This window comes from Taurulus bubalis (assembly GCF_910589615.1).
Source record: "Taurulus bubalis genome assembly, chromosome: 16".
Lineage (NCBI taxonomy): Eukaryota > Metazoa > Chordata > Actinopteri > Perciformes > Cottidae > Taurulus > Taurulus bubalis.
Genome location: NC_136604.1, coordinates 13,326,853 through 13,339,452, shown reverse-complemented (window position 1 = coordinate 13,339,452; position 12,600 = coordinate 13,326,853). Strand labels below are relative to the sequence as shown.

General features: G+C 43.0%; 2 protein-coding genes across 3 annotated transcripts; one reads left to right on the top strand and one right to left on the bottom strand.

The window, feature by feature from the left end:
• Positions 1–3,637: 3,637 nt before the first annotated feature.
• On the top strand, positions 3,638–8,263 carry klhl7 (kelch-like family member 7; the record flags this gene model as incomplete). 2 transcript variants are annotated; one of them, XM_079232235.1, is made up of 12 exons in its annotated part: positions 3,638–3,766; positions 3,910–4,012; positions 4,276–4,369; positions 4,549–4,673; positions 4,952–5,127; positions 5,427–5,601; positions 6,037–6,179; positions 6,361–6,601; positions 6,775–6,976; positions 7,487–7,584; positions 7,702–7,885; positions 8,078–8,263. In XM_079232235.1, the coding sequence occupies 12 exons, from the start codon at positions 3,638–3,640 to the stop codon at positions 8,247–8,249; spliced, it is 1,842 nt and encodes a 613-aa protein (XP_079088361.1). In that variant the 3' UTR covers positions 8,250–8,263. The 2 variants fall into 2 exon arrangements, with proteins under 2 accessions (XP_079088361.1, XP_079088362.1); XM_079232236.1 differs by having other exon boundaries at positions 3,910–4,016; positions 4,280–4,369.
• Positions 8,264–9,241: 978 nt separating this feature from the next.
• Positions 9,242–12,387, bottom strand: aste1b (asteroid homolog 1b; the record flags this gene model as incomplete). The annotated part of the gene is made up of 6 exons (XM_079232234.1): positions 9,242–9,537; positions 9,967–10,144; positions 10,237–10,468; positions 10,564–11,540; positions 11,636–11,902; positions 12,150–12,387. The coding sequence occupies 6 exons, from the start codon at positions 12,385–12,387 to the stop codon at positions 9,246–9,248; spliced, it is 2,184 nt and encodes a 727-aa protein (XP_079088360.1). The 3' UTR covers positions 9,242–9,245.
• Between the last annotated feature and the right edge of the window lie 213 nt (positions 12,388–12,600).

The following is a 12,600-nucleotide window of genomic DNA, read 5'->3' as shown; positions in this document are numbered from 1 at the left end:
CAACGACACCGGTAGGTTGTCGCTGTCAGTCACTGCTCTTTGACAGCAGTTATTTACCAGAGATGCCTAAGAATCACATACATAAGTAATACATCAGTTGTTTAATGATTGCATTGTAAGAACAATTGATCATAGAGTAGCAAACAAACTGCAATTGAATGGTTATTAGTCAGTAAGTGCCTTTGATTCGTACATAATGTGTAGTATATATATTCACATTTGTATTATGAACATTATCATTTACCAGTTTTTTTCTTCAATTTTGTCGCACACACAAGGAATCAAAGTCATGAAGGACATAATGAATAGAGATTGTCTTTATTAAACATGTTAAACAAATATTTAAATGTGGTCAATTTACTTGTTTTATTTCCCTAACTTCTACATCGAGAGATGCAATCTCAGATTTTACCCTCTGTACCTCGCACACTTTAGGACACATTAATCTGTAAAGTTTAAAGCAAAAGCAGGACATTGAATAAATAGAGATAGGAGGAATCTTCTTATAGCAGCATAAGCTCTTTTCGCTGTTGCTTCTGAGCCAGTGATGCATCTTCGTCCCATCGCCCCATCAACTCCTGGTCTTCTTGTGGGTGATGACCTTCTTGAGGGTCATGACCACTTGACCATGACCCTCTGGAACAATGGATTTTCTAAAATTAATTATCAAGATGGCATATGACCATGTGTTTGTTTGTTTTCACAATAATCGCAGATGGAAAGCTGTGGTTTTTGATCAGCTAATAAATGCATGGGCGTTGTGGTTAACAATCAGCAAATATGCTCCCTCCGAATGTTAGGATTGCAAAACACTACAGGCACAGTCACAACAAACATCCAGTCCAATTATCATTGCTGCTTTAGGAGACTGCATCCTAATTTCTATTGCATTACGGAACAATTTAGAGTAATCTTTTCTTGTGGCAAAGTCACTAATCAGATCTAAAATTCTTCAAAAATAGTAATACATTGAGTATTGTGATACCTGATTCTGAATTTAGGTAATCTGTATTAATGTAGTGGGATTTCTGAGAAATAGAATAAATCTGAGGAATATGAATATAAAGGCAACTGCTAGAATCCTCAAGTAAGTCTGCAATGCCCCCTACTGTTAGCTGGTAAGATTACACCCATTCAGGAAAATACTGTCTTTACAAGTGTTAAAGTGAGTATCTGCTATATGTATTAGAAAATTAACAAAACATTAAAAACAAAGATATAATTGAGGGTATTATGATACAAGAGGCTGCAATGGACGGCAAAGCAGAGAGTATACTTGGCATATTTATATGACATTCTGTGTGTGCATAATTGAGTATAACCTCTGTGAATATCTTTATCCTGTGTATAGTTAGTGGATTGAAATAGAGAATCTAATATGTGCATACACTACAGATAAGCCCCTGCTATCTGTGCAGCCTCAGTGAGGACTTCCCCAGCCCGTTGTCTGTATGCCAGCGACAACTCCTTCGCCCTCCTCACTTCCTGCAGGTTCTCCTCCAGGTTCTCATTCAATCTTCCTTTCTCCTGGTAAGTCACTGCAGCCCCTTTCACCTGATCAGCCATTTGATCCTTGCTACGGAGCAGCCAGCCAATTAACTCTTGAAGTGTAGTGCCCTTTGAGATGGTGGTTTTGGCACTCTCAGAAGTGCCCTTCATTTCATTCTGAGCCAATTGCAGATGTGGAGGCAGTGGTTCCTCTTCACCTTCACCCACAGGAACCACATCAAGGGTGAAGTCATAGCCCTTCATCTTAAGGGACACCCTATACCTGGTCTCTGGAAGTGGAGAGAGATGGAGATTGACAACAGACAAACCAAGGAAACTAAAAACTAAAGTAAGGAAACCTGCCAGCACGTTTCCTGCAAGGAGCTCTCACTTACCATGTTCATCTCTGATCGTCCCCACACATTCGGCTAAAGACAGAGTATTATTGTGGTCACACCCGCAGCTCTGACGCAGGTTGCTGATATGTCGGACCATGGCCTCATAGCCCTCGTGCTGTGCGTTAAAGGTCTCGGCCATGTCAGAAAACCTCTGGTCTAACTCTGGCACACACATTCGCCTCATCACCAGCCTGCCGATCCGCTTCACTGTCTGTGCATCTGGGGAGGGAAGATATCATTCAACAGGCACAAACCCAGACACACATGAAAGAACACATGTACTTCAAATTCATACTTAATTGTATGCATTGGAAGTGTGCAGTTCTGATAGAAAGACATACAAACATTTAGAGATATTATGTACCACTGTGTGCTGGCCGGGTCTGCCTGGCTGATCCAGCTCCATTCAGGTCAAATGGTCTGGGGTGCAGGAGAGGCTGCCTCTGAAAAATAATAACAGAGTTGTTTGTTATTGTTTTAAATGGCACTTTGACACGAAGCACTAACAAGGCTCGTGACACAAGAAATAACAGTGTCATAAACATGTATTTCAAAGTGTGTCACATACTTCATATGGGTAACTTGCATTATAATTCAAGGTTCTAGTCTAGTCTTTTGCGTTTGTGACAGAACACCCCAATTATAGTGATTTAGATGACCTTTTCTTGTCTTGTGAGAGAAAACGAAAAGGACTTTTCTGTGACAACCGTCATGTCATAGACACATAAACTCTTTTTAATGGGTGTAGTCCTCACCATTCTTATAACTAGGTTCGTCAGTATAATCACCGAAGTGTCTCGTCCGAACTTGAAAGGAACGCATTAACATTTACATGAAGGTAACAAACATATACCTCGTTGGCTGAGTTTCCCTCCGAGAAGCAGCAACAGCAGAGAAAACGGAGCATTTTTCTGCATCTCTCGCTCTCTCTCTCTCTCTCTCTCTCTCTCTCTCTCTCTCTCTCTCTCTCTCTCTCTCTCTCTCTCTCTCTCTCTCTCTCTCTCTTTACTTTCAGGTCAATTATTTCTGACAATGCATCTGAGGTCCACACATTCCAAATGACGTCAACGTCACGCGACTTCGAAAAAACTTTTCTTCCTGGATATGTTTTTTAATTACTGTGCAGACATGAATTTAACAGACAGGTTTTACAGGTGCGCTGCAGCGAGGTGAACACAACTCTGCTGTTGCCATTAGCTGTACCAGTGTCTTTGTCTTTCAATGACTATACACTAAAAATCGCTATTGCACAAAACACTATTATTTTTATTTTGAATACCAAAACGATTCACTACAGATCTACTAACAGTTTTAAAAATCAGTTCCGCAATCCCGCAGGATCATTTTTCATTTATCGCATCTGCCGGTAGAGGGCGAACGCGAGTATCTTCAACCAAAGGAAAGACCGTAGAAGAAGAAAATGAAGAAGAGGAAGAAGAAGAAGAAGAAGAAGAAGAAGACAACTGGAGCTAAAATAGTAGCTTACAAAATGCACTACGCTCAACCGTTTTATCACTATAGAAAGTTCATCTTTATGATTTGATTTTGTATTTTCTCCCTGCGAGTTGCCAAGGAGAAGCTGCTGTAAAACAGGCGGCTTTTTAGTTCATTAAATCCCAATAAGCTGCTTGCTGCTAGCAAGAAAACTGTCAGTGGCTGAGTGACAACAAAGAGGCTGCAGCTGCACACATCTGGCAGAGGTGCTGAAAGTGTTTCAATTTAACTGAACAGATTTTATTAATCAGGCTGACATGGCGGGGGTGGCCTCTCCAGAGAAGGCAGCAAGCACCAAGAAGAAGAGCGAGAGGAAGTGTGCCATCAAAGAGGAGTTCAGACAGCTGTCGAGCATCATGGGAGTCATGAACAATCTGAGGAAACAGGTGTGAGAGAGAGAGAGAGAGAGAGAGAGAGAGAGAGAGAGAGAGAGAGAGAGTGTATGTTGGTAACAGGACTTGAAATGAGGCATTTCCTGTAAGTGTGTGTCCTTCCCTGTCCTGATACTTGTGTGTGTGTTTTTCTTCAGGATACTCTCTGTGATGTCACATTGAGGGTTCAGGGGAAAACCTTTCCTGCCCACAGAGTAGTGTTGGCCGCTGCCAGCCACTTCTTCAGCCTCATGTTCACCAGTAAGTGTGGACACAAAAGCACTATTGGCAGGACGAACTTGCTATTTTGTACATTGATTCCAGGTGGACCACAGTAGTGAAATCATTGCCTCTGCTGCTATAGGGGTGGTGGGATTTCTGATATAGAACATTATATTTTGGGATGTCACAGTATAAAAAATATGCAGTGCTCCACAAACTGTTGCCGAGCATAAGAGGAATATAATGTCTTGCTGATGTTTCTTTTTTCTATGAACTCTACCTACCTTTTTCTTCACGTCCAGCCAGAATGATGGAGTCGATGTCCCACGAGGTGGAGCTCAGGAGTGCCGAGCCTGAGATCATTGAGCTGTTGATTGAATTTATCTACACAGCTCGGTAAGAATCTTGGCTGAAAGTAGAGCTTGAAAAAAGGAAACATGGGACTGTGCTGTACTTGCTTAAAAAAGGTGCTAAGCTTAACAGCTGAATAGACACAATCTATTTTAACTTACTTTCACCCGATTTCATCAGAAACATCTCTTTAATGATAAAGCGTGTGTGTGTGTGTTTGTCAGGATTTCGGTGAACAGCAGTAATGTCCAGTCGTTGCTGGATGCAGCCAACCAGTATCAGATTGAGCCTGTGAAGAAGATGTGTGTGGAGTTCCTCAAAGGACAAATTGATGCAACAAACTGCCTTGGTAAGAACCCAAATACAATCAAGGTAAAATCATATCTCATTTGCTTTCCCCCCCAAACTTTGTGAAGCCCTTTGATCCTTAATTCATTTAGTTACCAGTATCAACTATTAAACTACTACTACTGCTGAAGAAAGGCCAAACAACAATTCCAACTAAGTTAAGTTGGTACTTGTATGTACAATTAAGAGCGTTTTTTCTTTAGTCAAAATTAGGTTTTTGGTTTGGGTCACAACATGTAACTCATTAGATTGACTAATCCTTGTCCTGTAATCCTGCAGGTATTTCCTCCCTGGCAGACTGTATGGACTGTCCCGAGCTGAAGGCGGCAGCAGAGGATTTCTTCGAGCTCCACTTCACTGAAGTCTACAAACTGGATGAGTTCCTGCAACTAAATGTTTCACAGCTCACACACCTACTGCACCACGACAAACTCACTGTCCGTGCTGAGGCCCAGGTACACACATTCATTGACCATATGCTTAATTTCTTTTATGCTCTAATTTTTAAGAATATGCTAAAGAAAAACATGTCTGAGGTGTTTATACAAAGTAACTGTTGGTACTGTTGTTGGTGGCGAAGTTCAGGGCAAAAATAAAAAGCCCTTACAAAGTTTTGGTAAAGTATTATGTGATAGGAAATACTTAATTTTACAACTTAGATTCCCAAATAGATGGGTTTTCCTCCGATTAAGACAAAAAAAACTAACTATAATCTGTATGCTCCAACATCCTTTGTTGTTGGGTTTATGTTCAGATTTATGACGCAGCAGTGCGCTGGCTGAAGTACGATGTGTGTAACAGACAGCAGTACATGGTGGAGGTGTTGGGGTGCGTTCGCTTTCCTCTGGTCTCCAAAACCTTCCTCTCCAAGACGGTGCAGGCTGAGCCCCTCATTCAGGACAACCCACAGTGTCTCAAGATGGTCATCGGTGAGTAGGAGGAGACACGCACATGCACACCAACCGACAAATCATACTTTACAAACGGACGCAGTAAACGCACACAGTAGTCAGTGTATTGTAATCATGTGTGACACAAAAACATTGGTGGAAGAAGGAAACGGTTGACATTGTCTTCTATGTGTAAAATGTTCCATTACTCTGGATCCAAACTGTCCCCATCATATGCTATTATAGTAGTGAAAGAGTACATTTTCTTTTTATATTAAGGGTTAAATTCAAGGTTTTGGCAGAGTTCTCCCAGATGTATAACGTATGACTGTGAACTCTTTGTCACACAATTATGTCGGTTCAGATTCATGAGAGCAAGTTTAAACTGATACAAAGGCATAGTGCTAAGGTCTTCTGAGTTGACATGAGCATGCACACACAACAAAAACCAAACAGTCTGTGCTTTTGTACCAGGTGGGATGCGCTACCACCTGCTGTCCCTGGAGGATCGGGAGGATATGGGGGAGAACAGCCGACCGCGACGCAAGAAGCACGACTACCGCATCGCTCTGTTTGGAGGCTCCCAGCCTCAGTCCTGCCGCTACTTCAACCCCAAGGTACTGGGCTTGACTCAGTAAATGTTGTCTAGATATATATATACACTCTCATTTAATATTAAAGACTTTAAACTTCTGAACTCTAATGTTGGGTTTTAGTTGATTACAGCCATGGGTTTGTATGGCAAAGTCTATTAAAATGATAATATTAGCCAGGGTTTAAATCTGGCTTTCTATGCAGGACTCCACTTGGACAGACATCCGCTGCCCCTTCGAGAAGCGCCGAGACGCCACAGCCATCTTCTGGGACAATGTGGTCTACATCCTGGGTGGATCACAGCTCTTCCCCATCAAGCGCATGGACTGCTACAATGTACTGAAGGACAGCTGGTACTCCAAGCTGGGTCCTCCTACGCCTCGCGATAGCCTTGCTGCCTGCCCTGCCCAGGGCAAGATCTACACATCTGGGGGGTCGGAAGTGGGTGAGCACAGAGAGGTGGAAGGGGTGAACTTGAGATCTGGGGTTGGGGATGTTTGCATGTTTTCTGAGTGGGGTAGGGACAGTAGATGTTGATGATTCTTTAAGTGTGAAGAGACATTCCCCTTCTGAAAGCATTTAATTGTGGCGTTGTGTACTGTACTTGTGTGTCTGCAGGAAGCTCTGCCCTCGACCTTTTTGAATGCTATGACACAAGAACAGAGTCTTGGCAGGTGAAAACCAGCATGCTGATGGCTCGCTGCAGCCACGGCTCAGTGGAGGCCAACGGGCTCATCTACGTCTGTGGAGGCACGGTGGGCAACAATGTGTCTGGCAGGATTCTCAACAACTGTGAGGTTTACGACCCCAACACTCAAAAGTGAGTCACACAAACATACAGTTAAGAACTATACAACCCAAAGGATGATGTGTGGATTTATTTTTAGTCACTGGTTTGTGTACAGTGTTTATGAATGGGATAATGAAAAGGAATTTGATGGGAACTCTGTTGCTTTATTACTTGGTGACAACAGCAGCAAAATGGAAGGACAATGTGAAGAAATGTCTTATCTATTTACCATATCAGTCTTGTTTGGGGAAAACCGTGCATCGCCAAAATGTCTTAAGAAAGAGGATAAATAGCCTCATTTTAGTTTAACATGTATTTTTTATTTTAGCAAATAAGATTAAACATTTGAAAGCTTTTCAGTCCAGGAGGTCAAATTTCTCCATAAAAGTCAAAACTGGAGTTTAAAAGTTTTTACCCCAAAATGACTAATAATATGCACATTCACACAGAAGTGGTAAATCCCCTTGCATTGCTACTGTTGTTGTCTTCCCCTCAATACCTTCCTTGTCCCTGTCTCTATGTCCACCTTCCTGTCCTCAGATGGAGGGAGTTGTCTGGTATGAGAGAGGCCAGGAAGAACCATGGGCTGGTGGTGGTCAACAGCAGAATCTACGCTGTTGGAGGGCAGGGAGCTCTGGGTACAAAAACACGTTATTACTAAAATAGTTTTGTAATAATACTATCCAACATAGTAGCTGTAGCATATGTGGCATCAGTATGATATTGTTTTCTGGTGTTTTTTTCTTCTTCTCTAGGTGGACTTGTTTCTGTAGAATACTATGACATTGCCAGTAATGAGTGGTGTGCTGCTTCGGCGATGCCGTGGCGAGGTGTAACGGTGAAGTGTGAAGCGGTCGGTGAGGTCATCTATGTGCTGGCGGGGTTTCAAGGTGTGGGGCGACTCGGACACGTCCTGGAGTACCACATTGAAACTGACAAGTCAGTGAATTAATTAAATATTACTAAAATAAAACAAATTAATAAAGACATTTAATGAATTTATAGGCACACTGGGAATCTATTAAATAAAATAATAGCTTGTTTAAAACCTACATTCTAATTACCTTACAACTAATGAAAGTTCAATTAAAATTTCATGCTGCCTCTCAATCCATTTTCTTCTGTGTTTAGGTGGGTGACTTGCAGCAAAGTGCGAGCATTTCCCGTCACAAGCTGCCTCATCTGTGTGGTCGACACGTGCGGAGTCAACGAAGACGAAGACATGGACCTCATAGACTCTCAGTCGCACGCTGCAGCCACTGCCTCTGCCTCTACACCTGCCACAACCTCAGCACCCTCATAGGACAAGAAAACGATTCAGTGTGTTAAGTGGCGACATTTGATGACAGTTGTGGCAGCTCCTGCAGTGAGCCGATTTACAGAAAGCAAAGCCTGACAGTTCCTCTACTAATGTGAATATTCACGTGTGCATTTAGGCTGACAACTGGTCATGCTCTTTCACTTTGTCCAGTCGCCACATTTCTTTTTAACTTTTAGCTGTGCCGGAATTATAGGTCCCACTGTTGAAAGGGACAAGGAGACTTTGTTTTGTTTGTCCTTAGTTTAAAGTACTTTGTAATGTTGTTTTTATCGCTTGGGAATAAAGTACTGTTACAGAGTGTAGATATAATGCATTTAGGAATAATTCAAGCTAGGTTATGTTGTGTTTATATTTAATGAGAAAACTGACTCCATAGAGAATGAGTGAACATTCTTTGGTTCATTTGGTTACAAGTAAAACAAGCTGAATGTGATGAATGAAAATGTGTCTGAGTGTGATTCATATTTCTTTTATCATAGAAAGATGAGTAAATCAGAGTACCAAATTCACGAGTAAGAAAGGCATTTGCGATTAAAGACTATTTCATAAATTGCTCATTAAGACATAAGCTGCCATACAACTTTCAGGAAATGATAAAATAAGACACCTCTACATTTACTGTCAAAGGTTTGTGTTGACTTAAATTAATCAAAATATCAGGTAAAAAAAACATGCATTTACATACAGTGACAATTAGTTAAAATACAGCTAGTTTAGACTTGTTGCTTGATATGTTGACATCACTTGATTTAAGACAGCAATAGAAGTTATAAACGGGTAAAAGTTATTGATGCAGCTTAATTAGTGCAACACAGGCAGAAGCTCAGTGGTCAACATTAAGAAGTGTTGTTCTTCACGTGTGAAGTTACTATTTGTAGCATTCCCTGAGTGTATTTGATAAAACACTGGAATGTCCTCCCTCATTTGGCTACTCGGAACTGCTTAATATCGAACACTTTATTTTTCTCTGCCTCCTCATCAATAGTCAGACTCTTCCTCGCTCATCAGAAGAGTAAACCTATTGTTTATCTCCTCAGTCCTCCTCCCCCCTCGTCCTCTTCCACCTCTTCCTCTCCTTCCCCGGCCTCCGCCTCTCTTCCCCCGCCCTGCTGCCGAAGAGGAAGGATGGGTCTTAGAGCTGCAATTCCTCACAGTGTCCAGCATGGATGAGTAGAGCGGTCCGGACATGGAAACCCCGAGGAGGGATTCAGCAGCTCGGCCTCCTTTCAGATACTTCAGGAGGCCATGCACCAAAGTACCGCTGTACAACCTGAAACACACACAGAGATGGAGAGGAAAAACAAACAAATTTAAAAAAACATTTTGTTTCCACTTAACCATGGTATCTGCAGATCATTTTAGATTAGAAAAACTAAAACAACAATTATGATGTCACCATGGGCTTGTGATGGGCATTATTTACTAGTTATTAGAATCAGATTCAGAATCTGCTTTATTGACCATGTAAGCTTATACATACATACATTTTCTGTTCTCAACATAAATACACAGAAATAGACAAACAAAAAACAAGGACAACAAAGGAAAGCGTAAACATTTAACTATGTACACATATAAATATATATACAAAAGTATATACATGAACACTATGAAATAAATGACCAAAAGTTAATCAATAACAAAAGAATTCTGTTTCTGTAGCTGTAGTTCTCATAGTTATTTTATCTCAGTGCCTTACCATGACAGGTGGGGTTCAGGCAGCGGCCGCAGTAATAGCTGATTGAGACACAGTGTACTCCAGAGGCAGGCCTGCCATTGGCTGAAACTGTGAACCCCGCCAACATCCAAGCGTCTCTCCCCTGGCCTCACACGTCGATGATCCAGCCCTGCCCACACGTTGCGCTCTGCAGCCCAGTCTAGGACGATACACAGCAGCAACATTGTAATTGTCGAGATACACAGTGTTTGTGACCTTGGGGAGCAATACAAAAGATACAACACAACTAACCGGTATGTTGGTAGTGGGTAGCTCCAGACTGGTTGCCCCAGGACAGCTCTCCGTAAACCAAGCCGAGCACCAAAGCCTGGAGCTGGGCCTGTGAGGGTGGTGGTTTGGCCTCTCGCATCCAGAAGGCTGTCACTGCTACAGCCAGCCTCAGGTGGAGAGGAACAGGAGCCAGGGCGGACTCCTTCAATCCCAAGACTTCTAACAGGACACCGAGACGAACTTCCACAGGAGCCTGGATAAAATGATGTGACAACATTGGGAAAGGTAAATAAATCAAATAATGAATTGCCTTTAAAAACTAAACTAAACATAATTTTGTTGTCATACCTGGTCCAGTGTACCGAGAAGTAGGGGGGTTCTGAGCGGATGTGCCTCGACAATGTTTTTCTTGAAGTTCAGATCCATGCGGTCGTACTCCTCCACACACAGGGAACCAAAACCCTGGGCCGATACTGTAGCTGTACCACCTTGTTCAATGCTAAATCCTGAACTAACACCCTGCTGTGTGGGTAAAACAATAACCTGACCCCGACCTCCACCTCCCCGCCCCCTTCCCCCTCGCCCTCTCTCACCTCTCATACCCTGGCTGATGTTTTCTTGTACCCTCATATCCTGTGCCGGCACATCTTGGCCTCTCTGCAGTAATATCCCATATATAGCCCGGCGTATGGCGCTGGCACTACAATGGCTGCTGGCTAACCTGCTGTTCTCCACCTGCGGGATGAGCAGGACCCTGTGCATCACCAGAGCATCTACCATGAAGGGAGCCAATAGTCCCTGAGCTGCTGCCAGTGACAGGCACTCTGGCAGCCAAGAGGTCTGCCCTCTTGGAGCTGCCTTACCTTCAGAGAACCATTGAGCCAGAGCGCTTTGAGTGGTGATGTGGTACTCCTGCATACCTGCCCACAGATGTGAACTGAGCCCACCCTTCTGTCCTATCTTGCCTCCAACATCTCCACCTTCCTCCCCCATAAGTGTCCTCACTTCCTCCAGTACGTCCGCCGGATGTTTAAAAGAGGACAGCCAAAGGAGGAAGCCCTCGATGCGTGAATTGGGTGCTCTACCTTTGCCACCACTTCTCCCTATTCCACTCACACCCAACAGATCTTGAATTTGGTCAGCATCTTTTGGAGTGCTATAATCATTACCAGCCAGGACAGCACATAAGGGTAGCAACTCCTTGTTCATGCTGCCAAACCGGCGACACAGCTCGTTAGTGGTGTAGCAACGAGCCGAGATGTAGCGGTGAGAGGCTTTACCGTTAAGGCTGGTCCACTGGAAAAAATTGAGAGGCAGGTAACCACCTAAGAAGACAAGGCACATACACAATATGTAAAACAACCGCATAGCATCAAGTTCATTAAAAAGACACAAGATTTGGTTGTGTCGCTATCCATACCTGGCAGGTCAAAGATATAAAAGTCACTGTCATTCGTCAGAACTGGGCAGTTCCACTGGCGAGCCAAACATGCAATTTCCCAGTCAGCCTCAGCTGGACACTGGACCAGTGGCACTCCTCTCTGGATGAGGGTCTGAATGAAAACATCTCTTATGAGGAGCGGGAGAACAGAGCCATTGCGCCCATGGGAGAGACTGTCTGCCTCCTTTATCTTGGACTGCAGACGTTGACGCAGAGTGGAAAACTTCTTGTCACTTGGGTCAGTACCTTACAACCACAAAGACAGAACAGACAATACATGTGTTGATCCATTTGTAACAAATGTAAGCAAACTGCTTTTGTTTAATCCAAACAATTTATCAAAGAACTGCATTGACTAAAACATCTGACACAATTGTATAATTTATGCATGTAATTACACATGCATAGAAACACGAGAGTCATACATTGTGATAAGTTGAGTTTTCTAAAATAAAGAATCTGATAGGGCGTTGCAAGTAAACAGCATTCTCACCTCCATCCAGTACCACATATGGCTGGATGTTGCAGGCCGCCAACGCAGACAAGAACTGAGTAAGCAAGGAAGCGAAAGCATCATAGTCCCCTCCATGCTGCTTGTCCAAGCTGTGGTTAAAGTAGAGGCGGAAATAGAGACTGCAGCCATCAATAACCAGGCGACTGTCCCTGAACTTCACATCTTGGAGTAAATTTCTGTGCCCCTCCACAAAGGTGGTCAGACCGTGGACACCCATAGAATCTCAGGACCTGGGAAAACATGAAGTGAGAGGATGAATGAGTGAAGCTATACTCACTGCTGGCGCTTTAGTGTATGGAGTATGGTTGGCTTTGCTGATATAGTATATGGGACGGGAAATAATCACAATTCGCTATTAATGCTGAGGAGACAGCTTTGTATTTACTGACATATTGTGACTGTCTTGGAAAGTTACGACAAAACGGAAATT